The sequence below is a fragment of the Rhipicephalus microplus genome, chromosome 3 (genome assembly GCF_043290135.1).
Source record: "Rhipicephalus microplus isolate Deutch F79 chromosome 3, USDA_Rmic, whole genome shotgun sequence".
Taxonomy (NCBI): Eukaryota; Metazoa; Arthropoda; class Arachnida; order Ixodida; family Ixodidae; genus Rhipicephalus; species Rhipicephalus microplus.
The window spans coordinates 213,009,216-213,035,517 of NC_134702.1; the positions used below are offsets into that span (position 1 = coordinate 213,009,216).

The window sequence follows — 26,302 nt, forward strand, 5'->3', positions numbered from 1 at the left end:
TGTCAGTCATTTCTTTTCTGACATCGCCATCTATACATGAAAGACAAAAGAATATTGTCCAATAACTATCACTTATCGTATTTTGTAGAAATAAGATTATGTTATTGCCTGGTTTTGCGTTTAGTCAAGCAGAGAAACGCAACAAGCGTCCAACCCTATATTGGCTTGCACCTCTGCAAATGCCCGACGTTGCTCGTGAGCAACAGCGTTTTTGGAAGGAAGATTTATAACGGGTAAAATGCGGCCACACCATTCAGCTTGTTCATAAGTGTTCTACAACGTCTTATGCGCAATTTTGAGTATAACATAGCTCGCGGTAGCGCCCCGTTCCACTGTAGTAGGATAAATTTACTTACGTGTGCGGAGCTTGCGTTGCCACCTCTCAAACGCCCGAAGAAAGTACTAGAAAAAGGCAATGCTGCCATCTGTGTGTATTTCTTTGAAGGTTAGGACGCTTGGTAGACTTTGTCTCTTTCCACAGATGGCGCTAGCAGTATCACACAACATGCTTTTGCGGAAAAAATTATTTTTGGGGTTGTTGCCCCAGAGCAACAGTGGGCATCAAAGGGTTAAACATGACTTGGCAGCTATGTAGTGAGAAGACCCCATGCTTCAAAGGTCCATGATCATCCTCTCTCACTCTAAGCTGAGTTATCAAAAGACTGACAAAGCTGATATTTGTCAGATTTGTTTCACACACAATTAGCCATAGCAAAAAAGTTTCCCCTAGTTCTTGATAATTGTGCATGAATGTTCCTTATTACAAAACAGCATAGAAAAGTTTATGTGAAATTGTTCATTAGAAGGAAAGCTATCATTTTTGGCAACTGTAAGATGCGAAACATGTTTTGGGAAAAATGGTTTGAAAGATTTGAACTGTATTTTTATGTAATAAACAAAGTCCACAAGCTAGGATTGAAAATGTGTGCAACCTAAACACTACAGTATTACAGTCAAATAGTATGAATTTAAAATAAATTGAAAACATAATGTTCTACAATGTTTCCAAAGTTTAGAGCATACTTAGACAACTTAGCATAATATATTGAGGGTGATTCTTAAGAGCGAAAGGAAAAGTGAGCCCTGTAACTGTCTGCTTCAGTGAGCGACACCTCAACAGTAGCTCACAAGGGATTGGGGTGAGGAGGGATAAAAGGGGTAGGAGTAAAGGTGTAGAAAAGAGGAAGAGACGTGAGGTGGTAAGCCAGAAGGAGCGACAACAAACTGAGGGGATAGAAGAGATAGGAAAGATGGAAGCACGGTAACTGGAGTCCGAGCACGGGGCATACTTGCGAGAACTCTTGGCGGCGTCGGTAGATGGCGTAGAGCAAGTCCAGTCGGTCAGAGCTACACTGTCGTCGAAGGTCGTCGGCGTCAGGAGGTGACGTAGGGCAAGCCCAGTCGGCCAGAGCTACGCTGACGCCGGAGATCGCGTGCGCCGCGCGCACGCGCGCACAACCGGAGGGCACGGAATCCAGCAAGTGACTCCCTTAGCATAATATATATACAAGAGACATTACGAGAGGGCAGGTATTGTGTAATTGAAAACTTATTTCGGTTTTGAGATGCACCCAGCAGGGTTTAATGAAGTGGTCAGAATGGCGCAAAATAATTGCATAATTCTTTTCACTGAGTATTCGTTAAAGGACAAGGCACTCGAAAATGTGAAATCCTCAAAAATAATTAAAAAATTAATATTGAAAAAGGTGGCCTACCTTGCAATGTAGCACTTTCATTTTAGCATGTCTTATTTGGTCGACTTATTGAACAAAAGAAAAGGTAAAGTTTTAATCATGTCTTGTGTGTAATCTGCCCTAAAAACTTGCAGTACATTCTCTAGTTACAAAAGTTGATGGTGTCACACTGGTGCTTAACACATGATTTACCTTAATTTCTTGCATATAACCTGCACCCCTAACTTTGAACTCCCCCCCCAAAAAAAAAACATTCTCGCGTATCACCTGCACGCTTAGCTTAAAAAAAAACTGTCTTGAAAAGGCACAACTGTACAGCACATCACAATCTCATATACAGAAAAACTATTTCGAAGCGATTGCCGCAATACTGATGGTGCTCATTCTCGTTCCATCAGTCATCACCAGACTCGCCGCTTTCGCTGCTGCTGTACAAGGCTTCGTCGCTGCTCTCGAAGACGCAATCGTCTTCAGTGCCATTCAAGCGATTGCTGATGGCGCACTTTTTAAAGCTCTTGGGCGCCATGTCAGCCGGAATCGCCCTCCATGATCCTTTGGCACAGCAGCGCAATGTCTGGCCTCCTCACGCCCCCAGTCGGTGTCAGGGCGTAATGGCCGTCGACCATCCACTCCGCATACAGCCACTTCATGTGTGCCTTGAATGGTTTATTGAGGCACACGTCCAGCGGCTGTAGCACGGAAGTCATGTCACCAGGTATGATCACGAGGTCGGTGCTGTGGCCAGCATGGCGCTCTCACTGCGTCAGTGCAGTGGCCTCGAAACGAGTTCAACACCAGCATCGACCGCCGTGCGAAAATGGCACCCGGCCTCTTTTCCCAGACCGTGCGAAGCCAGTGACAGATGAAGTCACCATTCATCCATGCGTTTTCAGTTCACACAACAATCCCTGGTGGCAGTGGAGTGCTGGGTAGCGTTTTGCACTTGGAGGATTACGTACGGGTGCATTTTGGTATCGTCTGCCAAAGCGCACAACAGTACTGTGCAGCATAGTGTGGTGTTCCCCGCCCCGCCCGTCAGTGCGCTTACGGATTTGGAGCCCTTTTTCTCCAGAGTGGTGTCCATGAGCATTTGAAGTACATGGGCATTTGATCAACATTTCCCTCCTAGGAGAGCAAGTAGTTGTGCTCTTTCCACAGCGCGTTGACGTAACATTGATAGCTCAACAGCTTGTCCCCGTAGGCGTTGGAAAGCTGTTAGCACGTAGTTTTTTGCCACCGTATCGAAAATTTATGCTTGGCCATGAATCGCTGGAGCCGTTCATGGCTCATACGTGAGATGTTCATCTTGCAGGCCAATCTCACAGCTTCCATTTGCACCATCTCTGTTGATACAGCGTGGCAGCGACTCCTCCGCTCCTCAATAAATTTGACAAGCTGCGTATTAAAAAAGGGGTACGTACCAGTCTTCGGACCCTGAAATGCCCGCTTTTCCTTGCGTGCACTTTCGAGAGAGGCCTTTTTCTTTTTCGGCAGTTGCGAATGCAGGACTCGTCGACAATGTGCCCCCTCGCAGCAGCTCTGTTGCCAATTTCTTCCGCAGCAGCTATAATCTTGAGTTTTTCTTTTGCAGCGAAAGATTGCCGTCGAGACCCCGTCATGGTGCCTCACCAGATAAGGCTGACCAACGGTGCAAACTGTGCATACCTGACTCTGAAAAAGACGCTGTCAAATAGCTGCAGTGACTCCGTTAACCAAATCAAACAAAGCACGCAAAAAGTGAATAAACACGCTACGGATGGGATCTTTCGATGGCCTGGGTTAGCTTTTATTGGCTTTGCACCAGGTGATGCCGGTGGGGATGCGGATTTCACAGTAGGCCATGCATTGCCCTGAAGCCAATCTCTGTTTCCAGATTATTGATAGATAACCCGCACCCCCACATCTGAGGCAATTTTTTTTAATTTTTGGTGCGGGTTATATGCGAGAAAATACGTTATGAGCCCGTGGAACGGTTATACCTTTCCGGCTACTAGTATGTTTCGCTCATGAACATTGAAATGTGACCCCATATGTCCACTCTAGGATGGGAGTTCCCATGGCATTGTTTCAAGGTCATGAGCATCTAATTTTATTATTGCAAATGAAAACCACCAAAAAGACCTGCAGACCTCTCGCCTTTTCTTCTTTCACACAACAAAAGAACAGTCGGTTGTTGCTGGAAGACAATACGCGGCTTCAAGTCGACAGTGTGCTTCCTAGCCACGCTAACCTTACCAATGTTGACAGATTCGATGCTAAATTCATTTATCTGATGGCAGACGACAGCCAGGCAGACGGGTGTAAATAGCGGCGAGGTATTTACACCCATGCCGCGAGCACAGAAGACCAGACGAAAGCATGGCAAGCTTTCATGGCGCACGCATTACATGATGCGCCGTTCGCTGTGAAATTTTCTCTTATAAATAAATTACTGAATATCATTTACACTTGCTTTAAGATATTGATATTATAATCTCATTTCAAGTGCACGTTGACGAGATTACACATGCCGCATTTCCATAAGTTCAGTGAACACATTAAAAGGCCGAGTGTCATTACGAGTGAATGTCATTCACTATGGCTGTGTAGCAGGAACAAAAGTGCCGTAACACCTAATGAAGGAAAGAAGGATAAACTTAAAGGGACGCACAACTGGCCAGAACGCATGATTAGATTCTGGTGGAAAAGAAAAAAGCTGAAGTATAGTTACAGTCGAGAGCATTCTTTTCGCTATCGGAGTAAGATTTAGATTTTTAAATCGCGTTCGAAAGTAACCAAAACCAGCATCACGCGCCCCTAGCGCAAGAGCCACCAACCACAACTATGCAATCCTAAGCACTTAGCCGAGGTTATTTAAAGCGCAGAAAAATAAGGCTTTCAATTTTGAATAGGTATGTCTTTTTTTATGTTTCTTTGTTTCTATGTGGCTTACAAGGTAAAAGAAGTATCGCATGAATAGCGGAGCTGCTTTTCTGGCCTCTGCAGGAAAAGGGGCATTGGCGCATGCACGTTGCCGCAGCGACGTTTTCATGGGTTCTAGAGTTGCTCGATTCCCATCGCGTTGGGCACGCTGGAAGAAGCACGCAAGCTTGTGAGTGCGATAGCAACGGCACGCAATATGTCGTCGACCTACTGCTCTGTGGAGAATTGCTGCAACTTCATGCACACCACTGCGGGTATATCCTATCACTTGTTACTCGCCAACGCTCGAAATGGCATGCTCACATTTTTTTTTCACCTCGCGCAAATAAAATGCCAAAGTGGTTTGCCTGAGGAACTTGTCAGTAAAAATGAATAAAGTGAGAAGAGCAGATTCGAAGAAGGAATTTGAAAACCTTTGGGATGCTGTGCTGGTGACTCAAGACCCTGACAATCCTCAGGCAGTGGCAGCAAGTGATGGCTGCTCTCACTGAGGCCTCCCACCTAGAGTCAGTTTTGAAGTGCAGAAAGCCCTGTCAAAAATAAAGTTCATTTGCCTCTCTCTCTCTTACATGCAAGTTCTTACTGAGGTATCTGAATAAACCAACTAAAGTATCTGCGGTTTGAAGTTTTATTTTTGAATGGTCCTAAATGTTCTCATATACTTGTCATTACTTTTCGTTAAAGTTAGCCTTCTTAGATGTGGAAAATAAATGTTCTATACTTCAATTAATAACGGATGTCCTGTGAATTGTGAATAAATGTAAGTCTTCTCTCAATGCACATGCGCCACTGCATGGAGAGACCTCCGTTTATTTATCTTTCATTAATTCGAACTTCTTTTGATTCGAACAAATTTTTAGGCCCCTTCGAGTTCGAATTATCGAAATTCGACTGTCCTTAGGGCTGCCCTTCTGACAGCAATTGCATCTTAAGCCCTGAAGGCACTTAGTAAGCATGATGCATACAGCATGTGTAGCAGTGGCAAGAGCGGACACCCCTCTTTAAGTCCTCTTTGTAGTCTTATTGTCACTGGAAAAATTTCTAAGTATCGCATCTGTTTTCCCGTTGCCGCCCTCAATGCAGTTGGCTTACTTTCATAACATAACCTCGCACCGCCTTATCGCTTCCAAGCATTTCGAGAGCACGTAGGTTGAACTTGCAGTGTGGCCGGGTGTTCAGCGTTACCACAGTGTGTAGCAGTATTTCATCACTTTCCCAACGCGCGATGCAGATGCGAGAAAGTATACTTTAGCAGCAACCGAACATGCCGTAATTGCCAAAATTATTAGCTGTGTAGCGCATCACAGACCTATGTGACAATACCGATTACTTTACTTGGTCAATCAATACTAGATATGAAAACATTGTTTCAGGGCTGTTGGTTGTTGCTGCTTCGCGACCACTTCACTCGGATGCACTGCTGCGGCATTGCTTCAGGTCCACTGCATTAGGCTTCAGGAATTCATTGCAGAAGGATTCTTTGTCGACTTATTCTTGGCTTGTGCAAACATCTTCAGTGTGACATTCTGACCCACGTCAAGCATACATAAACTCCTATAGCATACTTACTCTAACAATATTCTACTTACTCGTACAGATGTGTACAGTCACGCCAAATATGAGTTGCAGCATATTGCTCGTGCTCGAAGTGCAGTGTTGACATAGAAAAGTTGTGCTCGTGAACAATTATCTATCTTTGCTTTTCGGCATTGAGTGTACGAGGAGCAGCAGGCCAGTGTGGCAGGACCCAATGACAGCCTGCAAACTTGAGCGCTGTGCAGCGCAATAGTTCCTCGTGGGAAAAGCGCCGCAGGCAATGCGGACAAGTGAGCCTGGGTTTTAGAGAGATGGAGGTGTTGCAGGGGAGAACAAAAAATAAAGGGCGCTGGTAAATGCCTTATTTCCACGAACCGTGACAGCACACTTCTCGCCCCTCCTCAAATTATCAAATTCCCTTTCAAAATTATCATTATCAAATTCCCTTTCAGTGAAGTGCGCGGAAGGCTACTTCTCAAGTGGACTGCCGTAGCACCCTTCCTAGCTCTCTCGTTCGTGTGAACCCTGTCAACTATGCACCGTGTCACCAAATTTCATCTTGTTAAACCAGCAGCATTTGCTGCCACTGAGAAGTATGGCGTCCCATGCGGCTTCTCTACGAGGGAATAGCCATTCGATGAAAATGCAAATAAATAAATAAATAAATGCACATGCACGCGATTGTCACTCTGGTGGAAGCTTTGTTAAGAGCAATGAAAGCAAAAGAGCAGCCCTTCGACTTCACCAGTGAACATGGCCACTTCAAGCGACCACGGCTTTCACTTTATGCGACTTCTTTAAGGAGCTCAACAATTTCTTCCTAAAGAATGCTCTTTTTATGCTTGTTGTGGAAATATTTCATCTTGATGTACCAAAGAAGAGGACGTTTCACCACTACTGCTATGGGCAACTCGAAGGCAGCGCCAGGCATTTTTGAGATCGGGAGTGGTGGATGTTGGGAGTGGTGGATGTCCCACTATTGAGTCGGAGTGAGCTGTTCTGTTGAGCGTATTCCTCGAAGCACACGTCCTCTCCTTGATTTTGTCCCTGGCGTCACGTACCAACCACGTCACTGGACGTTCTGCCACAAGCTAATTTTTTCAACTCTGGCGATATTCACTGGAGCATCCATTTACTGGTCAAGGAACCTTTTTTTTTATTTACTCATACTGTTGGCCTGTCAGCCGTTACAGGGTGGGTCAATGCGGGACATTTGCATGGTCAACATCGTGTGACTTCAGAAGAAAAAAAATAAGTATTCATATTACATAAGGAAAAAAAACACAAGCGTACATAAAAAAGAAAAAAAAACATACTTCAGAAACCGTACATAAAATACCACACACAAGAAAACATAAGCGTACATAAGCGAAATAGTTCCTGTATACATGATCAAATTATAAGACATCATAAATGCACAGTTAACAAGTGATGTTAGAAAATATAACCGACCATCGCCGTACAAAAACACACAGCAGTACATGCGAAATAATCTGTACATACATCGATCAAACAATACAAAGCTAACAACACAATGCAACAACTGAACTCGGACAACCACTAAATAGACAGCATGCGTAAAGGCGTGCGTCTTTAATGACCTACTAGGTTATTTTCAAACTGATCTACACTATTACTTTCTCGCGTTTGTAGTGGCAATTGATTCCATTCCTCAATGGTTCTTGGGAAGAAAGAAAACGCGTAACTGTTAATGTGCATCTGAGGTATTTCGAAAGTACAATCTTTGATTCATCGCGATGCTCTACCTTGTCGTGCTATCAAGTACTGACTGCTATTGATGTTGAATTTGTTTTTAGAGAGAAGATAAAACAACTTTAGTCTTGCTATGCGCCTGTGTTCAGCAAGCGTGGGCAAGTTTAGCAAACCGAGCATTTCGGTGACGGAATCTGTACGAAAGTATCGCGCTAGAATGAACCTTGCTGCTCGTCGTTGAACTCTTTCCAGTCTCTGAATTAACCCTGACTGATGAGGGTCCCAGATTATACTGGCATACTCTTGCGTGGGCCGAACGTAGGTCAAAAAAGCTGTTAGTTTTACTGACTGTGAGGGTAATTGCAGTTTCCTTCGCAAGAACCACAGCTCCTTTTCTGCAGTTTCGCATATTTTGCCAACATGGTAAGACCAGCTTAAATTCGTGGATATATTTACGCCTAAGTATTTCAGCACGTCAACCGTAGAAAGCACCAAGGAATTCACTGTGTCATTAAAGTAGAAGATGTTATTTACTTTATTTGTTATGCACAATAAAACAGTTTTATTCTCATTTATTTTCGTTTTCCATTTGTCGCACCATTCTTCTACTGTCCTAAGAGTGTCACTGAGTAACTCCTGGTCATCTGGGCTATCAATCTCTTTGTACAATAGACAATCATTAACGAAAAGCCGGACAGTGATCCTTTCGTCAATTTCAGAGGCGATATCATTAATATAGACTAGGAATAGCACTGGGCCTAACACAGACCCCTGGGGAACACCTGGCGTCACGTTCAACGGTTTTGATTTTATGTGTTCTACTTCTACGTACTGCGTTCTGCCCCGAAGGTACGCGGTTATCCATTTTACTATTTGTTCGTTTATTCCCACAACTGCCAGTTTCATAAGCAGTTCTGCATGTAGCACTCTGTCGAATGCTTTCCACAGATCAAGACAGATGGCATCTATCTGTTTCTTTTTGTTTAACGTCATGGCAAAGTCATGAATTGTTTCAAGAAGCTGTGTTGCTGCGGAAAGGCGCTGTCGGAATTTATGTTGGTTGGGAAAAAATTTGTTGTCATTTTCAATAGACGTGTCAATTGACTTGGCTACAATGTGTTCTAGGAGCTTGCAGCAAACGCAGGTCAGCGATATTGGACGATAGTTTTCAATGAATTGCTTATCACTAGATTTGTGCACAGGCATAATCTTTGCCCTAAGCCAATCATCAGGGATTTGGCAATCTGCCAGTGATGTGTCAAATATAATGTTTAAGTAATGAGCAACCCATCCTGCATACCTGTGCAGAAACGCATTCGGTATTCCATCAGGGCCTACTGACTTTTTTACGTCAATATTCAGTAGTTGGACCACAATTCCCTCATAAGAGACTTCAACATCTGGCATTTTTTTCGAGCGAAGCAATGGAGAGGGAGCAGATTTGACACCGGATTGTGACGGAGTAGAAAACACCGACTGAAAGAATTCGTTGTAAGAAGAAGCGATCACTGCAGGATGAGTACCCACTGTGTTATCCACTACAATGCTAAGTGAGTCGTTATTTTTTTTCGACACGTGACGCCAAAATTTATCAGGAGACTGTCACGAACTCTGTCAGTGTTTCTTTGTAATATCTATTTTTGGCTTCTGTAATCATGGAACGCAGTTGTGCAGACAATTCAGTTATTTTTGCACGGTCTTTTGTTACTTTGTGTCTCTGGCGGCTTATTCTACGCTTCAGTTGGATTATTTCTCTGCTTATCCAAGGGTTCCGCTTAGCTTTCCTTCTTTTCCGAAACGGCATGAAATTTTCGATACCTTGGAAGATAATATCCTTGAAAGATTCCCACATGCCATTGATGTCATCTTGAGAATCAAAACTGTCCAGTGCAAATGACAAGTAGTCAATGATACTTGTGTCATCAGCCTCAAAAAAGTTGGGAACATTCGTAATCGCTTCTTTATGTTTTGACATTCTTTCATTATGTGTTATTTCGACAAAGACAGCTTCATGCTATGAGATACCCTTATCAACTGACACTTTGAACTGCTCGAAGCGCCCGTCAAGGATTACCAGATCCAATATAGATGGACTTTCCCCCGATTTCCGCGTACTTTGCCAAAGAACTTGTGAAAGGTCATAGGTGAATGCAATGTCTAGGAGTAAATCGCAGTGTGCCTGTTTCCGACACTCTGCTGGGAACGTGTCCCAGTTAATTGCAGGTAAATTGAAGTCGCCGGTTAGGAGCAGCCGGCAGTTGCGTTTGGGCTCTCATGACGGCTGTTGCTTTGCTCTTGGGGAAAAATTACTCGCATGTGAAACAGGCTTTCCATGACGTCACCACATTGTCAAGCCATGTTGTGCAGCACACGGGATGCAAGCACTATTTGCCTTGCCTGCTTGATGATGCCGACGTCGATGCAGTAGAGCCTCCGAAATCAGGCCTTCAGAATATCGAAGGCCTGTTCGATGACCACTCGCTGCTTCATTCGTGCGTAGTTGAAAGCAGCAACCACATCATCAATGGGCAAGCAGCATCTACCATGAGGTAGCCTCCTGCAAAGTTTCACTTGATGTGATAAATATATTTAAAGGCACACACAGGTTCAATAATTCAGTAGAGGACCCTGCTAATCAGCGCCACAACATCAACAATGTGTAGAAAATGACATTCTGTATGAAACAATTATCATGAACAAATAATTTGAACGATTGCTAGAAAAACAACAAATGCTGTCTAATCTAGTCGACTCGCTCCTTTCATGCCTGATGTATTGCACTAATTACAGATATATTGTCTGTGGGACTACATCTGACTGGGCTCGTTAATAATCAAGACAGGAACTAAGAGCAAGCGCATGACACGGTTTTGTTTGTGTTCTACCTCAGGAATGTGTTCTACCTCTGTCGTTCTTTTACTCATGTTCAGCGCTGTTGGCTCTCGTCTTAATTAGTGAACAGTGTAACGAGCATCTTTCTGCTTTAACTGACTGTGAGCAACTGAATCATTTGTGCATTCATTTCTTTTGCGCTTTACAGTCAGTTGCGCAAAATACAGTAATTAACCTCCGGCTTTCCCACTTTGCCAAGGCTTCTTCATGGAAACAGCTGTCCTGAAGCACTCGTACGTCGTGAGTTCTTCCCGGGGAATTCGATGAAAACATGATTGAACATCTTGTCCATATCGCAGACTCCGTGCAAGATCGTCCTGTAGAACTTCTTGCGGTTGTAGTAGCTTTGTACATACTCTGTATCTTTCCAATGTGCCAAAGCTTCTTCGTGGAAGAAGCTGTTCTGAAGTACTCGTGCATCGCGAGCTCTCCCGTGGAATCCGATGCATCAGTGAACATCATGTCCGCATCGCAGAGATTTTGCAAAATTGAGTGAAACTTCTTGCGGTTGTAGTAGCATTGTTTGTGCTCTATACCTTCTCACTTTGCCAAAGTTTCTTCGTGGAAGAGGCTGTCCTGAAGTACTCGTGCGTCATGAGCTCTCCCGGGGAATCCGATGAAGACACCCGTGAACATCATTTCCGCATCGCAGACCCCCTGCAAAATTGTCTGGTGGAACATCTTGCAGTTGCAGTTTCTTTGTTCGTACTCGGTACCTTCCCACTTTGCCAAAGTTCTTTGTGAAAGATGCTGTCCTGAAGCACTATTACGTCATAAGCTCTTCCGGGGAATCTGATGAAGACATCGGTGAACATCATGTCCGCATCGCAGACTCCCTGCAAAATTTTCCAGTGGAACTTCTTGTGGTTGTAGTAGCTTTGTTCCACAAAGCCAGTACAAGGGCCGCAGAAACTTGAACGCTCGTGTGCGACCGAACACCTCTTGAATGGAGCAGAAAAAAATGCTTCTTCTCGAGCAGGCCGAGTTGCACTTCGCCGCATATTGGTTCTTCACGGCCCTTACGTGCGAGCGGAATAACGCAATGCCTTAGAATAGTCGTAACGATACAGCACCCTCAGGTCCTGGCTGGGACAACGTTGGAATCGCCTTCTTTTCGCGTTAACTCGCGGGCTTTCCTTCCCTTGCAGCAGCGTCCACCAAGACTTCCCGCCCGCCCTCGACTTGACCAGGCGCAAGTGCTTCTCAAGTGGCCGCCATACACTTTGTAAAAACCATCCGGTACACAATCTAGTGCCGCTGGAGACCTGAGGTCGGCCCTCACCGCCCGGTCAAGCCAAACATTCTTGCTGAGCACCATGGTGAGTTTTGGCGTGGTGAAACATGTCAGCCACTTCCTGGGCTGAGACCCACCGGTCTCTTCCTACCTCACTATCTCTGTTTTATGTGTAGATGACGTCCTCTCGGGCTTCCCACCATACCAAGCCAGCGTAGCAGACGACGTGGCCAGGGTAACCACGAAGACAGCTGGCTGCATATTATATATCATACGTGGGCCTGGAATTCTAATCGTTTAGTACGATCAATCCATTGGCTGTCACGAACTCCAGTAGGCGTGCTCCCCTATCGTCTCCCAAGTTTCGTCCCCACGCCAGGTGCTTGGCTTAAAAATGAGCAGCCACCACTATATTTGGAGACCGAGCTTTCACTAGGATTTTTTTAATCGCCTGAAGAGTAAGTTTCTTTGACCTATGTGGTGGGGCGTATGCCAAGACAAACACAAAATTCGAGACTCGCCCAACAGTATTTGCTCACTAAAAGCCGCGTAACCAGAATGGGGCACACATTGAACGGCAGTTCTTGATACGGAACTGTGACACCAGAGTCTTCGTCTACCGAAACCACCCCAAAACCTGCCGGAAGACGCAAGGTCTTCTTGTACAGGCCTGTACAGGTCTAACACGGCGGCCAGACTCATCGACCTTGCTACCATACAGTCACAGAGGGTGCCGGTCGTCAAACAAGCGTCGAGAAGGTTGACCTGAATAAATTAGATTTGTAATCTTCCATTTGAATTCCACCCAGAGTCGCGACTTCGCCATTATGCACCGCCATAATTAGTTCTCACCCTCAGCCTCGCCACCTTATCCATCACAAGCGGGCACTGCGGATGCCCCGCCGGCTGACACGTGGCACGCTTAATGGCTGAATTTTCTCTAACTGTGCGCTCTCTGCTGGTGTGCCCCTCCATAGCACATCTCATGCACGTCGCTCTCGTGGCGTCCTTAGAGACGGGGCACGAATTCCTACCATGGCTGAAGATGCGCAATATTTACATGTGGGGACTTGTACGTCTTTCCCCGCGCGCAGAATCGTGCACCCGATAGATAGTCGTATGGATGCTATGACACTTCTGAAGGCGTCTGGGTCTACTTCGACTACGTGGCCCATGGTCCCCCGCCTGTTCCCCAAAAGACACCCTGACCCTACAGGTCTCTAAGTTGAGCTAGGAGTCCGGATTGCTTTCACTGAGCAGACTTTTCTCATGGCCTATTTCGGGGTCGACTCCCGAGAACCTGTCAGTCTAGCAATGCGCACATGGCATGCATCTGTGGCACGAACAATGTCCAGAAGCCGGGATCAGCGGTGAACGTGCTTTGAGAAAGCACGCTTGTTCCGCTTTTTCTCGTCGCAGTTGGACCGGCTGATTTTCTTGAGCACGGATAAAAGTACAGGAAGTCGAGCTCTCGACTGTCTTGCTTGCCCTGGCGAGTTTCTTGCCGAAACTCCTCCGAAGAACACGCTTCTTACACCTTATTTTGTTCCGAGACAAAAGGCTTCATTGCTGCAACACAGCTACGAAGGTCCCCTGCGTGAAATAGCTCACATACTTTTTTGGTACTGGCTACGAGCCCTAGGTCATTCCTCATTTCCTTTTGCGATCATCTTCGGGTTTTGTCTCGCTGTTTCCACTATAAGATCGTCGTCGGAGTTGGTCGTCACCTTCGGCCAGTGACTTCGAAGCAGATTCATCAAGCGAGCTTCAGTGCTGTAAGCTTTCACAATTCTGTTCACTGACGATCGGGGGCGTCCGGTCATATCAGCGGTTTGTTGCTGCGGTACACTTGCCACAGACCAAGTAACAACCTGCATCCTTTCTAACATGGGCATTCCTGGCATAGGTGCGCTCGAAACTGAAACAGAAGGATGCTTCGTGTTCACCTCATATATGTGCGATTCCTCGGCTCCTCCTGACGTCACTAGGTGCGCACATAAATATTAGTGAAAATGTCCGGGCTGAAATAAAAGAAAAGGCCATTTCACAGTGGCCGCTGCAGGTATGTTCTGCGGGAGGCCTTTGAAGAAAAATGCGAGAAGCTAGTCTGTTATTCTGGGGCCCATAGCCTCTACGAAAACCTGCCGAAATAAACTTTCTATGTTTTTGTGGGAACGTTTACAACATCTACCTACGCATCTAAGGTGCAATATTTTAGCTGAATCCTGTATTTTGCTTGCACAGCAGGCGAGCCGCATCGCGAAAGCGCCCAGAACGAGCAAGTCCTCTGCTCGCGCCACACGGCAAGTGCACGGTGCGCACCGGGAAGCCTGTTCGGTAGACATGCGGAAAAGGCCCGTCTTGGGCGCCACGCTGGCAGTGTGCACATGGTGAACTACACTCTGAATTGTTTGTGACCGGAAAAAGAATAGCTGCTTCGTAGATGTTCTCCCCTTCACTCTATACCAAAATGCAACAGCTTAGTTGCAGGAGCACTTACGAGTGGTGCAGCGCGGAGTGCCGGCCACACACTCCGGGCGTCCTGTTTGAATCAGTGAGTACTGTACACGGAAGGTTTCCTGTGTCTGATCTTTTGTGTGGAGTTGCATACAAAGGAAACACAACAACAGGCTGGCTTTAGCCTCGAAAATAGATCACACCACCCTTTTAAGATTGTGAGTCTATGTACACACATGCAGCCAATTCTACCGAATAGCAAAAAGCCACTGTGTTGGTGTATGGTTTTCCTTAAATGTTAAGCCGTTTGCTTTTTGGTGATAGATATTGTAAAAGCACACTTGTAACAATTTACTCAGGTTCTAAACACTATTTTGCTCGTTTGATCTTGTTCTCGCTGAATAGTGCACGCTAATTCACTACGATAGAATACCTGCTCAGAAGTGCACAAAATAAACAAGACATTTCTAACCTGCAACAGTACTTACACCAACATGAAGGTCTTGTTTCCGTGCCAATTTTATTTTAGCTTTGTTTTGGATCTCGCTTCCTTCCTCAAGGTCGACATAGCCATCTACATCTAAGGCCCGTATTCACAAACGCTCCTCGACTCGACTCTTCACTCGAAACGCTTCTTGAGTGGCGTTTTTTCATTCACAAACCACCCTTCACTTGAAACGCTTCCTTCACTTGAGAAAATCTTGGGCGTTTCCTCGAGATTTCCAAGGAAGCGATCGAGTTACCTTGAATCGTCCCTCGAGCCAAGTATCATGGCGGACTACGCGTCGTTCGTTGATTATGTTCTCCGCGTCGACGAGCTGTTTGGCGACGTGGAGGACTGTGTAAGCATACCACGGCAACAATTGAGAGACCGGTTGAACCCCATGCAGCACTTCACAGACAGTGAATTTCTCGCGTGCTATCGCTTCACCAAGAGCAGCGTGAAGAAGCTACTTGAGTGCTTGCCATTTGAGGAGAGCTGCAGCAATCGTGGCCACCCTCTTCCACCTGTGATGCAGCTTCTGATTACGCTGCGCTTTTATGGAGCGGGTACTTTTCAAGCAGTGATGGGCGACTTGGTGGATGTGTCTCAGCCGACGGTGAGCCGCGTCATCGAACGTGTGTCACGGCTGATCGCGAAGCACTTGTTCCCGGCTGTCGTGAATTTCCCTAACTCCAATGACAGGTTCCGTAAGACGATGGTGGAATTCTACCGGATCACCAAGTTTCCCGGTGTGACAGGGTGCATAGATTCCACCCACGTCCGTATCAAATCACCTGGTGGGCCGAATGGCGAAGTTTACCGCAACCGGAAGGGGTACTTCTCCATAAATGTTCAGGTAACTTGCTCATTCTTCGCTGCTAAAGTTGAAAGCTTTGCAGTGCTTCTAAAATGTAATAATTCAACATTAACATTGCACAAGGCATTCCATGAACTGCATATTAGCAAAAAAAGAAATCTTCATGGTAGATAATTCGATTATAAAACCCCGTGCGTGCTATTGTAACAACATGGCGTTTTTTTTTATTATTTCGTTTAGCTTAGTTGCAACCCAGTAAAGCTGTATTAGCAAGAAAGACCAAATCGTGATTTAAACCCACGGATTGCTTGCTACAACACCAAACATCACATGTTCTCTCGCGGTCCTCCTTCAGTCCGCGCTAAGCAATTCGCGAGATGAGCGAGCAGGTCCAGGTCCCATTTGCAATCCTAGGGGTGGAGTGGAAGAGGGGGACTGAAGTTTTTGGTTGCAGTGGTAATTCACCCCTCTCGTGCGAGTGCTGGCTGCGGAGCGATCCGAATAGCGTCACATATGTTCCATGAGTGTTTCGTCTGCGATGACGCCTGTCCCGTGAATGCAGCTGATATTGGCCCACAAATGGAATAGCTTTAAATTTTTATGACTGTAGCATTGCACTCTGAAACAAAAGTGAATACTACTGCACTGAAACAAGATCATGCAGGCATTAAGTACGTTCGTAGTAGACGGCTGCTTCAGCACAAAAACACAGTATAACATGTATTGCATTTTCAATAGGGGATTGCAGGGCCAAAGCTACAATTATACGACGTTGTTTCGAGCTGGCCGGGATCAGTGCATGACAGTTGTATTTTCGACAACAGTCGTGCACGCGTTCTGTACGAGAAAAAACGAGTACCGGGTCTCCTTCTTGGCGATGCTGGATACCGCTGCACGTCTTTCCTCATGACACCGATGGCTGACCCGCCACCGGACAGCCCTGAGAGCTGGTTAGTATGCCTGTATAACCCTTTAACTTTCATCTCCAGAACGAAACGTGTACGTGTGTGCTACCTATCGCGCTTGAAGTCTTTTATTACAATAAGCGTGGTAAATGTATCGTTTTTTGTGCTCTGAATATATCCCACGTTACAATAGAATCGGCATATTAGCAGCAACAGTTTTGACTAGTGGCCTGGCTATAATACTCAAGTGTATCGTTTAATAAGTGTAAGTTGATACAGTAATACGACATTGATTTCTTTGCATAGGTATCAAGCAGCTCACATGCGCACTAGAAACACGATCGAGCGTGCCTTTGGTGTGTGGAAACGTCGCTTCCCGTGTTCAGACATGGGGCTACAAAACTTGTCGGAGCGCTCCGCCGTCATTACAATGACCTGTGCTGCCCTACACAACCTTGCAGTCCTAAGGCAAGACGCGGAACTACCACCTGTGATTATCGCACAACACTTAAGGCAACAGCAGCCTGATGTGGCGAACCAAGCCGACTCCCTACTCTGATCTCGATGCCGAATGCGGCTGATTACTCGTGTACTTACCTCGCCTAATGAATAAATTGTGTAACATGTTCTTTTGAGTAGACCAACAACCTCAGATTGGGAAATCTATGCATGTTCACATACAATAGCATGCTGAAAAGTTCCTGAATTCGTAACGTTTTAGGTTTTCTTTGCATCCTTGCTGACTCGCAACAATAAAAATTTTTTATCACACATGGAGCTGTTGCAGATGTCTTTTAAATAAAAGCATCAGGTGTGTGAGATTGCACACATGCTTTATTTTTGTTCCGGCTGGGTTTCTATGCGCTGCTACTGCTGTTTTTCCTGTAATTAAAAAAGGAGCTTCTGGCGCTCGATGTTGATGCGCCATTTTTGCTGCTCCAGCTGCTGCTCCAACAGCTGCACATGCATTTTATGCAGCTCCTGCACCCGCTGCACTTGCATCCTGTGCATTTTTCGTTGGTGCAAGAGCTGCTGCTTACGCAAGCGCAGCTCCAGGGCATGCAGCTGTGCCTTGCGCTGCTCATCAATTTTCAGTGCCTCCATTCGGGCCGTAGCTTCTGGGGCGAGCACACGCTGTATGGCTGCTAGGCGGCTTCGCGTTGATTTCGGCTGTTGGCATTCTCCTGCACCAACTAAATTTTCCCAATTTTCTTCTAGAGCTGCTGCTGCCGTTCGTGACTCCTCGTTTCCAGGAGCAACTACTGTCAAGGTGTGAGAGGGACAGCTTGCACAAGCACCTTCTGTGGGTGGCTGTGTAGTCTGAGGTCCTGGGGAACCAGCACCCTCGCTCAATCGCAGTTGTGGCTGAATTGTCTCGTCTGCACACACACAATACAATTGCATAAGGTAGGGAAACGTAACACGTGTAAGCATTGTCAGCATGACTGTTAGATGCTGCTGCAAGTATGAATACGAGCACGCTTTATATCACGCATCAGGCCTGCAAGTAAAAGAGAAGTGTAGCAATTGATCCGGGTCATGCCCGGCCTGTTACTTGCACACATAATTCATAATACTGTTCTGTCCAACCTTAATATCGCTATGGCAGTAGCTAAGAGAGCTTTACTGCGGAATACCTCAGCAGCATTTTATTTAAAATAACTTTACCCACATCCTTTTTCTGAAGTGTGTGATATATGTTAACCACATATTTTATGCAAAAGGTAGGCTGAATTTTACATAAAACTGTAGAAATAACTTATCTTCAATATTCCTGTTTCATGTTAGTCACACAACCTGAGAAGCCATGTCGCCAGCACTTTTATAGTTGCATGCAGTTGGGCCGTATGACTAGCGGCGCCTGTGCTCCCGATGTCTGCAAACCCATATCTCTTGGTGACTCCAATAGCTGGCCATGGCATGAAATTGGTTGTGTCTGCACATACAAAAGAAGCAGGACTGGTGCTCTGCTGGCATGCGACGTAATCAGAAAAGCCTCTTTATGGTACAGGCACAAATATTTGTGTGTTTCCATGCTTCTACGGGAACACACGACATTTTTAACAAATCAGTACGTGATGAAAATATAAAAAGTAATAACAGTTTTAAATATGAAAATAAATAATGTGAGCTGGTGGCATGCAACACCGTCACTCTGCAAACATACAAGCCCCTTACCAGTAATCACACATGGTGACAGATACTTCATGTGCATGCATACGATATCAGACACAAACACAATAAAAAAAGCGACTGTCCTTCACGAATATGAGCTTCAGTTGTAGCAAAAATATCGAATCAATTGGCGAATTCTATCCCTGGCAAATGAAGGGTACTAGCTCGTGGGCTAGTCAGCCTCTTGCTGCCGGGAAGTGGCGCCGGGAAAAGGGCATCTGCACACAAAAGCAAAGTTGAAATACAATTCCAAAGTTGGGCTTATTATAAGGCCACCCATGATGGGAAATGTATCACACAAGTACTTGCTGAACCACGTTAAATTATGCTAGGAACGTTTTAAAAGAGTAATAGCAGGCTTATTACATAGCATTACTTTCTGTTAACACCATGGCATGTTCTTGTAATGAGAATTAAAATTATTTGTACACGTAAATTTTAGTAAAATGGATATGCAAATGGTAGGAACAGAGGCATTAGTCACAAAACAAAACAACATTGAAACGCAACACCTCCCACATTGTATACATGCATGAGTTGATGCAATATAGCAGCACGACAGTTGCTACATCTGACAGTTTTTGCCCATTCGTCTTTTACCAAGCAGCTCTTCCGTGTTGTCTTGGCTACCAGTGAGCATGCTCTCGAAAATCCGCAACGGCGATAATGAAAGCACTGGCTGATTGAGGTGGACTCCATCGCTGTCATACGGGTTCTGGAGCCGTGTCCCCATGTGTGATGCCGCCGCTCCAACAAGCGCCAATGAGGGGATCATTGGCCGGCAGGTAGCTGGCCCGCCCCCTAAGGTGCAAAAATGTTGTTACGTGGATACATTGAAATTTCAATTGACAGCACAAAGAAAGTGCTTAAGGAAGACAACGCATATGCGAGAGAAATAGGCAGCGAAAATTTATGGGACATACATAACTATTTAATGTACTACTACTACTACCCATTTATTTATTTATTTATCAAACCTTACAAAGCGCAAACGGAATCGAGTAAGAGGGGCTAGTACAAAGCAAATAGACAAACATACATCAGTAAATACAAGAAAAGAAATTAAGAGAAAAAACTGTACAGTGATTTAAGTTGGAGAAAAAATTATGTCCTGCAAAAATACACAGAAATACTGACAAAGAAACCGGAACTTGCACTTATATATAATATATATGTATATAGAGTGCAAAGCACGTTCAAACTAAGCAAAAGCATTTCTTAATTCATAATGACATGACACACTTGGCACCCGATGGCAAAAAAAAAAAAGTGCAGGAAGATTTTGCCGAAAAAAAAAATGAACGATGACGACGTGATGGTATTTAAAAAAATGTTTCTGCAAGCGAAAAACCGTCACCCCCTTCCCCTGAAGGAGAACCCTGTGCACGCCGATGATCCGCACAATTCTTGCAGGTACACATTTATTTACGACATACAATTCAGACAGAACCTATGCCCTTATTAGGGCGTTTTCGGATAGCTTACGCAAGAGACGCAATTTGAAAACTTATATATGACCCCCATACGCAAACGCTACGCCCACGAGGCCTGCTAACTTAGTGCTATTCGAAACTCCGCACTTACAGTAGTAAACAAACGTAAACTTACCTGTGGCATACAAGTTTCGCTTTTCCTCTGACTGCTTCTTCTTCCACTTGGACTTTTCATTGTCCAACAACTTATGCAGCTGTGCCACCGTAACTAAAGCCCCTATATTTTGAAAGTAGCGACACTCTCCTCCTTCCGGCCGCTTTCCTCCTCGGATTTCGCTCTCGCACCGGCCGGAGCGCTGCACACGGCACGCTTTGCCGCCCTCCCCGCTCGAGACGCTGCGGCAGGGTCAATGGGATCGCTTGTTGCTTCGGCGTTTTTACGTATTATTATTAGAACTTTCGCATGCAGACGCCACGATGGCTATGCAAAGGTCAGACGATTGTGATGTACAGGTGTTAACCTCTTAACGAAGAAGTGGCGACGAGAAAAGCGGCGACAAACACAGAACCCTGTTATTGTATTACCAGGTACTTTGCCACTCCGTTTGTGGCGTTTGGTTTTTCGCTTTAGCTAACATTTTATATATTGTACCATGCTTAAAGTGTTTTTATTTACTATGAAGTTTATGTTTCTGTACCCACTCCCCTCTGTAATGCCCATTCGCTTGTGACGATATTATTTATGAAAACGAATAAATACACGTTGATCAGAGCACTCTACGAAAACTCTTTATTTGTACTTCATCTTTAATATAATTAGGACATCATGATGCACCCAGAAAATACTGGACACACATTTTTGGAAGACATGTTCACGAGAATGAAAGGCGCGTACATTACATTTTAGGGTATATACATGCATTTCAAGAAGACAATCAGAAAAGAACACGAACAAGAAAGAACATATATTACTAACAAATTATACAGATTATGCACCAAATAACTTCGCACTTTCAACGAACCTCGGCAACAGCCGCCCGCATGCCAACGCTTTTGCTACCGCATTTGTAACTTTTCATCGTAGCTACTTTTGCGCGTTCGTTCCTGACAAGTATTTGGACTCGAACCTTTAGGAACACACGCAAAATGTCCTCGAGGACGTCATGGCACGTGGGAAAAGAGGTGACGAAGGTAATGCTGCTTTTTACACTGGCTTGCAGTTGTGCAGTACTGACCGCATTTTTCAGCAGTGCTTCTTTGTTGGAGCGGAAAAAGTTCTCAGCAATTTTCACAGTCTCTACCAAGGCTGGTGAGAGGTTTGTCAATGACTGTCGCGACTGAGAAATTCTTAAGCTCAATTAACTTCGATGGTGCACAGTCCAATATCAAAGAAGCACGGCAGTTTTCACAGCGGAGCGTGGATCGTAGCTTTGATGCCACATAGTCCCCCGAACGCCGATGCGTCGTACCTAAACCCCCTTCTGGATTATATGCATTTACATATGCTCGGTGGCAGGATTATCATGGCAGGTGACTTCAACCTACCTGATGTAAATTGGTCCTCATTAAGTCCAGGTCCCCTGTCGAATAATATAGTCATCGACTTCTTATTTGCTTTCAACCTAACTCAGCTTGTTGTCGAAAATACACGAACACAAGGACAGTCGCACTCAGTGTTAGACCTTGTATTTGCAAGTGATCACTTTTCCACCGACAGTGCAAGTGTTGAAACAATTAATGGCATATTGGATCATAAAATAGTTTTGTGTACTTTGCCTTTAGCAACTCCAATACGGCAATCTGGCCCAGTGAAATATGTGCCCTCCTTCAATAAAGCTAATGATGCGGCAATAATGAGTTACCTGTCGCACGAGTATCCCGAGTTTTCTGAGCTATGTGCAGATAACACGAGCATAGATGGAGTGTGGGCACAGTTTAAGCATCATATCATGCATTGTATTTCTAACTTTATTCCCAAACGAAAACTGGTTACAAGAAAGCACAACCCATGGGTTACCCGCGACATAATTCACCTTAAGCGCAAAATCAAGCGTGTAAGGAAGGCAAAAAAAACGCTAGGAAGTGCTAACTCACAAATAGCAACGCTGACATCGACCTTAAAAGGAAAGATACGAGACGCAAAACGGCATTTTTATGGACACACCCTACAAAAGTTTATTAAAAGCGCACCTGATAAATTCTGGCGCTACATAAGCGTAAAACGGTCGACATTATCGGTGTTTCCAGCTGAAGAGGGCAAGAAAAAGGCGAATAATTTCAATTCTTACTTTCACTCTGTTTTTAGCACTGATAACCTCCGAAAGATTACACCGGGTTCCCGTCACGATGACCAAGGCAGATCACTTCCGTCGTTAAATATGACAGTACCTGGCATTCTTTCACTGCTATTAGACCTTGATGAAAAGAAAAGTAGTGGCCCAGACGAAATACCAAACACCTTCCTTAAACGCTATGCTGAACCCATTAGCAAGTACCTCCATCTCATATTTACAAAGTCAATTAGCGACTGCCGTCTTCCGGCGGAGTGGAAAATCGCGAAAGTTGTGCCAGTGCACAAATCTGGTGATACTTCTATCCCAACGAACTACCGGCCAATTTCTTTAACTTGCACTAGTTGCAAAATTCTCGAGCACATTATCTTAAAGTTATTAACCAAACATGTAGAAGAAAACAACCTCATCTCTCTTTCTCAGCATGGGTTCAGAAGTGGGCTATCTACTGTCACTCAACTTGCAGAGGCTATACATGACTTCGGGCTGGCAATAAACGAACAATCACAAATCGGTGTAATTTTTTTAGATTTCTCTAAGGCCTTCGACCGCGTGTCCCACTCTAAACTCATCACTAAACTCATAGACAAACTAGGCAATGGTCCAATAGTTGAATGGATTAGTGATTACCTTTCAGACCGCTACCAGTTTGTGCACTATAATGGACAAAACTCTGACACTGTTAAAGTTCTTTCGGGCGTTCCGCAGGGATCTGTTCTCGCTCCGCTCTTGTTCCTGTTATTCATAGATGACATTGTTGAATCAGTAAACGTTAAAATTAGACTGTTTGCAGATGACTGCATGATTTACAGTGAAATCAAACACATTGACGATCAGGTTGCCCTTAACGATTCCCTAAACAACGTAGCCCAGTGGTGCCATGATTGGCAGATGGTTATTAATTCCGAAAAAACGGTCGTGATGAACATAAGCAGAAAGAAAAACAAACTATTATTTCCATACTCACTTAATGGTGTCACCCTTCGCACAGCAACTCAGTATAAATATTTAGGGCTTCTAATATCATCTGACCTCAAATGGACTGCGCATATACATCAGGTGACGAAAAAGGCAATAAACAAGTTGATTTTTCTAAAACGGACCCTACGCTACGCTACCACAGATACCAAGCGCTTATCTTACATTTCCTTTATAAGACCTATGCTAGAATATGCGAATATAGTGTGGTTTCCTTCAACAAATACTGACATAGCTTTGCTCGAGAGCGTACAGCGCAAGGCGGTAAGATTTATCTTTAACCGCTATAGGCGAACGGATTCCCCTTCCGAGCTTCTGCTCCGAGCAGAGCTACCTACGCTCCGCGATAGAGCAAAAATACATCGGTTGAAGTTCTTTTATCAACTGTTGCACGGCCACTTTAAAACTAATGCCTCCGTCTTCACTACTATAAAAGAAAAAGGGAAAGTGCGCCAAAAACACGACCTTATCTTCAAAGAATATTTCTGCAGTAACAATACCTTCAGGTTTTCATTTTTCCCTCGCGTAATAAGAGAATGGAATGCGCTTGATCCAGATACTGTAGCACAGCCAACACTTCAAAAATTTCTAGAAAGCATTGAAAAACTCATGTCTGTGCTCCCAAGTTCCAGGTGTTAACCTAATTGCGTTCGGGAGAAAGCATCCACACTCTAACATTTTATTTTATTTTCTTCATCATTTGGTTCAAGGCAACTATGCCTGTATGATGTATACATTACTTATTATCATGATCGCGCGTTTCTTATGTACTCTTCTTGTATTGCCACTATATTGCCTTGCTTGTATAATGTTTGTATCCTTTCCACTCCTGTAATAACCCTCAAGGAGGGTTGACAGTATTTTGTAAATAAAAAAAAATAAAAAAAAGTAGATTACTACTTGCTCGATCTCTGAACTTAAATCAAGCAGGTCATCCGGACATTGGACTTCCTCTGTCATTTCTTCATTTTGATGCTGCTCTAGCCCCACCAACAAAAAACCTTCATTATCCGCATAGCTTCGACTTTTACTTGGCCTCAGAAACTGCGATAGTGTCGCGCTCCTCAGACTACATTTAAAATCGTACAGCCTGCGTATAGGATTCTTCGCCCGCAAAGTTGAGAACAAATTTTCAAGTGCGTCTTGGCTTAGTCTGCTCAGCAAAAAAAAGTGGAAGTGGTACTTGTCAAGCATTTCGGCTTGCACACTCAGAGCTGTTAAAGTGGCTACAGTGAGCCCGGTTTGCACTGGTTTCCAGGGTGCTTTCTTTGGGGCCCCTATTGAAAGTTTAGAAAAAAGGTCGAGAGTATCCTTAAGACACTTTACAGCATCGTCGTACGATGCTTCCACAGCATGATTAAAAGCAAGCTTCGTAGTCCGCAATGTCATTAGTCTGAACCACCGAAACACCTTTGAAATAAACCACCCGGTGGTAAGTGCTTCCTTTTCCAGTTTACCGCTGTCTACTAAAAGGCGCAAACCGGCTGCAATGTCATTGTGAAAAAGGCTGAACGCGAACTTTACCTTCATTTTGTCGTAATGTTTCGGGTCAACACAGGACGAGTTAAGGTGGGGAGCAATTTTAAGTTCGCTTTTCCCATCTTCCTCAACTAGTTTCTTTACATGGGCCAGGTCCACACGAGCAGTCGGCAGCTTGTGCTTTTGAACAACTTCGTCCGGGAGGTAAATGGCCTGGCCAGAAGTCGGGTAGTTTCTGAGGTTTTTGAGAAGGTGGGGAACATCAGGCGTGAACCACAGTTGTCTGGCTGGATCACATGGGTGGACACAACTAGTTGATGGCTTACTATGCCTCCCAGCGTGAATCCCGAACCGGCTGCACAGTGCCATGTTTCCGCCGGCCATGTCCGAAACAACAACATGAATTTTGAGCCCTAGGGATTTGCATGCAGTTATTATTTTGATGAGTTTATCTTTAAGGGGGGATGCTACACCTTCCAAAAACTCTTTTATTTTTGCGAGTACCTCAGTCAAATTTGGAGAGCCTATGTAGATTTTACTGCTGATTTCAAAAATCTAATTCTTTTTTTGCTGTGACAATTAGTTTTAAAGATATAATGAACTGCGACTTTTTCAATTGTGAGGGTGGCCAAGAGAGGGCGTTACGTGACGGCGTCGTCATCATCGGGACTTGGCCGAGAGAGGGCACTACGTGACGGCGTCATCATCATCATTGGGACTGGAGTGGTGGGGGTTGCGTGTGTGGGGAAGGGAGAGTTCGTGCTGGTTGGAAGGAGTGGCAGGACGTAGCGGTGTGTGGTGTGTGATTTAGGGTTAGCGCGTGACAAGTGGGGGCTCGTCCGGGATGGCTTCAGGCCCGACAACAGCAGCGAACGACATGCCTAGGCTCCAAAGACTCGTTGAAGAGCTGTTGCTGGGCACCAACGGCTCCGTCATGGAGCGCGAACGAATCGCGGCGGTCGTGCGCGATCGAGTGATGGCGACGCCGCTGCCCACGGCTCCGCACGTGGGAGCATGGACTGGGGCCGCTAACACTGGCGCGGTCCCTCGGGCCACCGACGACTCTGCGCCTCGGCTCGCCGCTGCGCACCTCCCCCGCTACTCCGGTGCTAGAGACTTGCAGTCGCCGGAGGAGTTTCTTGAACGTTTGGAGAACTTCTGCCTCGTGACTGGGGTCGCCGCCGATAAGCGACTGACACACGTGGTACCGGCTGCCCTCGAGGGTGGCGCGAAGTTGTGGTGGCGGTTCGTGCGCGGGTTCGACTCGTGGGAGCAATTCACCGCCGCCTTCC

General features: G+C 45.2%; 2 protein-coding genes across 2 annotated transcripts; one reads left to right on the forward strand and one right to left on the reverse strand.

Moving 5' to 3' along the window:
- Positions 1-15,218: 15,218 nt before the first annotated feature.
- Positions 15,219-17,213, forward strand: LOC119184740 (putative nuclease HARBI1). Its single transcript, XM_037434033.2, has 3 exons — positions 15,219-15,788; positions 16,488-16,699; positions 16,961-17,213. The coding sequence occupies exons 1-3, from the start codon at positions 15,219-15,221 to the stop codon at positions 17,211-17,213; spliced, it is 1,035 nt and encodes a 344-aa protein (XP_037289930.2).
- A 1,954-nt stretch (positions 17,214-19,167) lies between these two features.
- LOC142803128 (uncharacterized) lies at positions 19,168-25,394 on the reverse strand. Its single transcript, XM_075888231.1, has 3 exons — positions 25,155-25,394; positions 20,438-20,618; positions 19,168-19,630 (listed from the first exon to the last, which is right to left on the reverse strand). Exons 1-3 carry the CDS (start codon positions 25,392-25,394, stop codon positions 19,395-19,397), a joined length of 657 nt encoding a protein of 218 aa, XP_075744346.1. The 3' UTR covers positions 19,168-19,394.
- Positions 25,395-26,302: the final 908 nt, after the last annotated feature.